Below are 7,833 nucleotides of genomic sequence, written 5' to 3' on the forward strand. Positions count from 1 at the left end.
AGCGTCGTCTCCAAAACAAAATCCGCAGCCGGGCTGAAAAGGAATCGGGTATACGAAAACGCCCGTCTGTTCCCTAACGCCTTCCAGCCGAGCAGAGCGCCGAGCCTCCGCCGGGAAGGGCAGGGAGAGCAAACCGGGCAGAAATGCCCTAAAACCGCTCGTGGCAGAGCTCGAACCGAGCCGGCTGAAGTTGCTGCCTCTTCCATTTTGCCACTACTTAAAATAAATGGCTCCCTGGCTCCTAGCATCTTCACTCAGCTCCCAGTGAGCTTTAACAGCTACAGGTTGCTCCTTGCATTTGAGGTCACCGGGAAATACAGCACAAATACACCAGGGGAGATAGCGGGGAACGCTGGTGTTCTCTGGGCGGTTTGGGTCTTGGTTCCACTTCCATCCATGGACTATTTACACGACGGAGCACTATTTTTAACAGCCAAACAGAGGGAAATAAAAATGTTCCTGCACTGTGACCACTGGTTTACAGAGGCAGAGTTGAGGCCAGACATGACTATTTTATCCTTTATGATCTGGGTATATGACCCATTGATCAAGTCCACTATGAATGAGGAAAGACCTCCTGGGTCGAGCAATGGGGAAGGTGTCAATGGGGAAAAGGCAAAGAGAGCTTCAAGCAGTCTACGACCCCAGCAGCAAAAGAGAGGAGAAGGTGGGAATTCTGCAGCTTGAATGACGACAGCAGGAAATCCTCTTCAAGAAGAGGGTACTGAGACCAGCAGGACATGCCGCCTTTAAAAAAAAAGTACAGCCTGAAGAGCATTGCTACTACAGTGAGAAAGATCCAGCGATACTGGACTTGTATCTGACAAATGCTTTGAAAAAAGCAACACAAAGGTGTTAACATAAGTTATTTATTAAATAAATTGAACAAAAGAGAAGGTTCATCCACCCAAAAGAGCACAGGCAGAAAAGCTGCGCAAGTACAATGCACAAGCAGAAAACCACTGTAGTCTTTATTTTTAATGTTAAGATAACTGTGCTTATCTGTACGCCACAGTGTGATCTGTTTTGCAGAAGACTTGCTCACTCAGGAGAGTGTGCAATTTCCAAGTTTTTACAATATAACCCCTTAATAACAACTGAAAGAAGCTATTACTTAAAAATATTACAAAGCAGGGCATGCTAGAGGAACACAAAAAATGCCTCTGAATTTCAACAATACCATACATAAATGGAACAAAACCTCTCTATTCATCACAGTTAAATAAGAGAGGAGTCAAGGACAATTAACACTTTTGCTAGGATTTAGCCATTTAAAACCAATAACTGATATTCAAAATTCAAATCCAAAGGAAACTGGAGCTTGTTAATTCTTGAATTACTGAAATGTATTTCTCATTCATGTTTGCAAAGGAGATAGATAAAAGACCTCAACTAGAACAAAATCTAGGAAATTGTTTAGGGTGCAGATTCAATTTTCATCTTCAAGGAATGAAGTTTGCAGGTTTTTATTTTATGCCTCTGACATGAAAGAATAGTATGTCTGGGAACACCGAGTGCAAAATCGAGGTCTTAAGATCAAAATTTAACTGTTTAAATACTTCCTTGTGTAAATGTATACTTTGGAATTAAAAACAAATCACTTCCTGGGTCTTCTGGGAAACCAGGACTATCACTACTTTACACAATTCATAAAAGGATAACAGACACAATCACTTTTCCCCCAGAGTTCTTAGCAAACTACTAACTACTGCCTCTTCCAGAACTGAGCGTAGGGAAACATGCACAAGCTGGTTCACTGCGAGCTTATGTTTCTCAGTGCAGCAGTACCAATTCCGCTATGACAATCTAACTGGATAGCTCCATGCATTTTGCATTTTCATGCATTTTCCTCTGTGCCCTTTCTGTACACTATTAACCTCTTCCATATGAAATCTGTATTTTTCAGAATTAAGAAAAAATATCTTCTGCACTATGCCTCTGCCTGTACATGAACAGAGCTCCTACTTGACTGCAATTGTTTAATAGCAAACCCTCCTCCCTCCCAAAATTTTCTTCATTCTTGAAAGCTGAGTTGGTGATCCAAAAATTTCACTTCATAATTGTAAATGGTGTGAATAGGTGTAATGCAAAAGCATTAGTTCATTGAGTTATCTGGTTAAGGAATATTCAGTATAAAAGAAATAAGGAACATCGTGAGCAAGTGGTAAGGGAGAATAAGAAAGACCAGAAGGCTTCAGCCACGAATTGATGAGTCAGAGGAACTGCTCTGATATAGCCATGAAGAGAGTCAACCCAAATTTTGATCAATAAAGGGGGAAAAAAACCCAGGACCATCATTTGAGGGGGCTTGCAGGACTGTGCAAAACTTAACAAAGGAAAGCAACAGCAAAACTTTTTTGCAATAGCAGGGAGAGACACATCAGGGTGAACAGGGAGGAACAAGTGTGAGAGGACTGGGGAGGAGCTGCTGGTCAGTACACTTGTCCAGCTGAGCTCCTCTTCACGGCAGCCCATACTATCTTCTTATAAAGAATATTCTTAATGTAAACCATACAGAAAAATGAAGACATCTGTAAGATATATTGCTTTAATACTGTAAACTTATAGATTAAAAAAAAAATTACCACTTAGGAAAATCACATAAGAAACATTTGTCTTCTGTTTGCACACATTTAATGGAATTCTACTCAACTGAGATTCAGGACCCAATCTTTAATAATTACTATAGTCTGCACCACCAGTAATAGCATGATTAGTACATGTTGTGGTTTCGGCCTCAGCTGGCAAGAAAGAACCACGCAGCCACTCGCTCAACCCCCGCAGCTGTGGGGAAGAATTGGAAGAAAAAGGCAAAACATGGGTTGAGATAAAGGCAGTTTAGCAGAACAGCAAAGGAAAGAGAAAAAACAATAATAACACCAATAGAGGAATGCACAAATGCGATTACGGTACCACCTCTCGCCCACAGGACCCGGGAAGCCCCAGCCCAATCCAGCAGTGACTTCCCACCCCTACCTCGGCTAGCTCCCCCTAGCCATGTGGGCACAGCTCACATGGTATGGAATACCTGTGTCCCAGGCCAGATCCCTGGGGAAATTAACCCCATCCCTGACATAACAAGGACATTATCCACCCCTTATTCTATACCATCTACATCATGCCTAGATCTTACCCTTCCCAATTAATTATCACCACTTTTCCCTGTCTCATATATATATGTACATATATACAGATACAGGTTTAATTCCTATAGTCTGTGGCCATCTTTCTGAAGTGTCACAGAATGGGCAGGGTTGGAAGTGACCTCTGGAGATCATCTAGTCCAACCCCCCCACCAGAGCAGGGTCACCCACAGCAGATTGCACACGACTGTGTCCAGGCAGGTTTTAAAGAGTGGGAGACCACAACCTCTCTGGGCAGCCTGTGCCAGTGCTCCACTACCCTCAAAGTAACATGAGGAAGAACTTCTTTAAGATGGAACTTCCTATGTTCAAGTTTATGCCCATTACCTCTTGTCCTATCACTGGGCACCACTGAAAAACAACTGTTCCCATCCCCCTGGCATCCTCCTTTTAAGTATTTATAAGGATTGATAAGATTCCCCCCTCAGTCTTCTTTTCTCTAGACTAAAGAGACCCAAGTCCCTCAGCCTTTCCTCCTACGAAAGATGCTCCAGTCCCCTAATCATCCTTGTAGCCCTTACATTAAATCTGCCTGCACTAACAATTTACGGTGTAGTAAGTTAATAGAAGTTTTTAAAGGCATGTTCCAAATTAACATAAAGATTTCTTGCAAAAAGGATAACCCATTGTTACACACTGCAAAAACACATGCAGTGCCAGCCAAATGCACTGATGATCCAAAATGAAGTCTTTGCCTTGCACTTGTTATACTTTACTCATACACTTTCATCTTGTTAACACTAACCCTGAGCTCTAATGGACAGATTACCTGCATTTGCCGAAGTGGTCCTGCCAACTGCTCTGTCAATTTTGGCATTTCACTGGACTGAAAAAGAAAACATCAAATAATCTCATGCACTCCCATACATTTGCTCTACACCAAATTAAATGCAAAAATAGAAGTTCAGCATGTGCTAGTGCCATCCTAAATTATTTCAATGACTTTTCAAACCTGGTATCAAACACTAAAATTTACTGAATTCCCCAAGTACTTGTTTCTCAAACTAAATCAGAAAAGGAAATCTTTCTGTAGAGTACACCAATAGTATGAAAAAAAAGCACCTGCTTTCTGAATACTTCCAAAATTCCCTCTATTTAGCTGTTCCATAGGTTTGAACTGCCAAATGTCTGATCATTTACTACACCTTAACTGTTACAAGCTTGTCTCCCACTGTACTTTACTCAGTTCCATCAAGGCCCATCTGTCATTAGCCTGGGTAATTCTCAGTGTGGTACAATTGATAGCAATTATAGTAATGATGACATACAGTGGCAGGGTTATTTAGCAATTAACATTATACAATTTGATTCATGGGCTATTCTCACCCAAAATCAGATCCCCATGAGGTACTCATCAGACCTCCCCATCCTTCCACATCACCCACCAAGTGCACCCAGGTCCTTGAGCGAAAGCAATCCCACAGATGGGTTTGCCTTTACCTGAGGCAGGAAGAACCCAGACTGTTTTCTGTAACATATTCTTCACGTGCAGTACAGGGACTTTATCCCCTTCTACCGCAGGTGGAAGTTTTGATTGGGCAGGGCCAGCTCAACTGGCAGATGCCCTGGTGTTAACTAACCAGGTGGCTTTTACTAAATGTGTATCCTAATGTTTTAAGGTCCCACCACCCATTGCTCTCAGTGTAGTCTGTACAATCCATTGTATTGTTCGATCCTCCCCAAGGCTGGTGCATGACAGGAGCTATGATATACCCTCTCAACGCCATGCTCTTTGGCCCAGGTGTCTATAAGGCTGTTTCAGAAATGAGTCCCATTGTCTGACTCATTTCTCTCTGGGGCGCCATGTCGCCATAAGACTTGCTTTTCAAGGCCCAGGATAGTGTTCTGGTCAGTGGAATAGGGCATGTTTCCAGGCACCCAGTGGTTGCTTCCACCACTGTGAGCACGTGGCGCTTGCCTTGGCAGGTCTGTGGGAGTGTGATATAATCAATCAATATAATCATTGCCCTTCACCAGCTTCTGCAACTTGTTGTGTAGGACTGCACACAGCAGCCTTCCACTTCCAATCCTTTCCCAAAATGCAACAGGACCCATCAGTGAACAGGGTGTGTTTCTTCTCATTTTCTGGTAATTTATTATGTGGTGGGGCCTTTTCCACACAAGTCACCTTCTCCTCTGGCGATATTCCAAAATTTTTGCCTTCTGGCCAGTCCATGATCACTTCCAGTATTCCTGGGCGATTGGGGTTTCCCACTCAAGTTCGCTGTGTGATCAGTGCAATCCACTTACTCCACGTAGCATCAGTTGCATATGTGGCAGGGATCCTTTGTTCTAACATCCAGCTCAGCACCAGCAGTTGAGGTGCCAAGAGGAGCTGTGCTTCTGTACCAACCACTGCCAAAGCAGCTCAAACCCCTTCATATGCTGCCAATATCTCTTTTTCAGTTGGATTATAGCAGGCTTTGGATCCTCTGTATCCATGACTCCAAAACCCCAGGGGTTGACTTCAAGTCTCCCTGGTGCCTTCTGCCAGAGGCTCCAGGTAGGGTCATTCTCCCCATCTGTGGTGTAGAGCACATTTTTAACATCTTGTGCTGCCCGGACTGGCCCCAGGGCTACTGCATGAGCTATTTCCTTCTTAATTTGTTTAAAGGCTTGTCATTGCTCAGGGCCCAATTTAAAATTGTTCTTTTTCCAGGTCACATGATAGAGAGAGCTCACAATCAGACTGTAATTTGGGATATGCATCCTCCAAAAACCCACAATGCCTAAGAAAGTAGTAGGCAGTGGAGACAGAGCTGCTATTTTGTTGTTCACATCCATTGGGATTTGGCACCATCCATATTGCCATTTTATTCCTAAAAACTGGATCTCCTGTGTGGGTCCCTTGACCTTACTTCATTGTATGGCAAAACCAGCTTTCAGAAGGATTCAAACTATTTTATTCCCTTTCTCAAAAACTTCTTCTGCTGTGTCGCCCCATACGATATTGTCAGTGTACTGCAGATGTTCCGGAGCTTCACCCTATTCCAGTGCAGACTGGATCAGTTCATGGCAAATAGTAGGGTTGTGTTTCCACCTCTGGGGCAATTCCAGGTATAACTGGACACCCCTCAAAGTGAAAGCAAACTGTGGCCTGCACCCTGCTGCCGAAGGAATTGATAAGAATGCATTGGCAATATCAATTGTTGTATACCACTTGGCTGCCTTCGATTCCAGTTCGTATCAAAGTTCTAGCATGTCTGGCACGGCAGCACTCAGCAATAGTGTGACTTCATTCAGGCCACAATAGTCCACTGTCAGCCTCCACTCTCCATCAGATTTTTGTGCTGGCCATATGGGACCAGTAAAGCATCAGCGGGTCTTGCTGATCACTCCTTGAGTCTCCAGTTGACAAATCAGCTTATGGATGGGAATCAGCAAGTCTCGGTTAGTGTGATATTGCTGCTGATGCACCATTGTGGTAGAAATCTGTGCTTGTTGTTCTTTGACCCTCAACAACCCTACCACAGAAGGGTCCTCCAAGAGACCAGACAAGGTAGACAGCTGTTTAATTTCCTCCATCTCCAAGGCAGCTATGCCAAAAGCCCACCAGTACCGTTTTGGGTCTTTGAAGTAATCCCCCCGAGGTAGTCTTTGCCAAGGATGCATGGAGCCTCTGGGCCAGTCACAATGGAATGCTTTTGCCACTCATTCCCAGTTAGGCTTACTTCAGCTTCCAATAGTCAACTGTTGGGATCCCCCTGTCGCTCCAGAAATATAAATGGGTTCTATCCCTCTATAACTTGATGGTATTAGGGTACACTGCACACCAGTATCCACTAGAGCCTTATACTCCTATGGGTCTGATGTGTCAGGACATCGAGTCCACTCAGTCCAATAAACCCAGTTGTCCCTTTCCCCGACCTGGCTGGAGGCAGGGCCCCTCTAATCCTGGTCACAGTATCTGTTACTTGCTTCTTGTAGAAATGACTTGGAATGCCCTTCAAGGGGATCAGAGGTAGCATCAGGCTTTCTGCTGTCTGGAGAGCTGTCTGCTGCAAACTGGAAGGGCACTTTTCCTGGAGGGATCCTCTTTTGTGACTGTTCTTCCTTCCAACTCATGTACCCGTGCCTGTAGGATCAAGGTAGCTTGTCCTCTGTGGTCTTACAGGTAAAGCCACAGGGTGCCTCATGGTGTGTACTCTCTATACGCTCTCCCTCTTGAGTAGGGAAATGCCTGCTCCTAATAGCTGACATACTGGCCTGTACAGGTGGAGAGTAGGACATAGTCTCTTCAAGTTGCTGGACCTTCTGGGACAGTTTCTCCACAGTTGAGACAAGGGGAGAAGAGAGACTTTCTTCAAATTTCCAGAGCCGACCAGTCACCTCATCCACTGTTGGTCTCTCTTTGCCCTTCCATTCCATCACTGCCAAGGAGCTGGCATACGACAACGGTGCGCTCCCTACAAATTTCTGCCATATGGGCTTTGTCCACTGGACTTCATCAGGATCTGTGGGTAACCGTGTTATCTGGGTCATAGTAAATCATCTCCTGCATGGCCAATTCCCTCCGGTACTGGATACCTTCTTCCTCCTGTTGTTGTGATGGCCCTCGTTCATCGTCATCCCTTACTAAGCCAACTGATTTCTTTGTGTATTTCTTCCTCTGTATAGGAGCAACTGATACTGGCATGAGCTGGTTGTCTGGTTGAGCTGCAGTGCCTGCCACTGGGGTTGAAGTAGCCGC

At 44.4% G+C, this 7,833-nt stretch overlaps 1 protein-coding gene across 1 annotated transcript in view; it reads right to left on the reverse strand.

Moving 5' to 3' along the window:
- The window catches only part of DHX29 (DEAH (Asp-Glu-Ala-His) box polypeptide 29), a 50,742-nt gene that overhangs the window by 15,176 nt on the left and 27,733 nt on the right, over window positions 1–7,833 (reverse strand). The window contains 1 exon segment of the mRNA XM_009894225.1: window positions 7,346–7,597. Within this exon segment, the coding sequence (XP_009892527.1) occupies window positions 7,346–7,597 (252 nt within the window).

The sequence above is a fragment of the Charadrius vociferus genome, unplaced genomic scaffold (assembly GCF_000708025.1).
Source record: "Charadrius vociferus isolate BGI_N301 unplaced genomic scaffold, ASM70802v2 scaffold70, whole genome shotgun sequence".
Taxonomy (NCBI): domain Eukaryota; kingdom Metazoa; phylum Chordata; class Aves; order Charadriiformes; family Charadriidae; genus Charadrius; species Charadrius vociferus.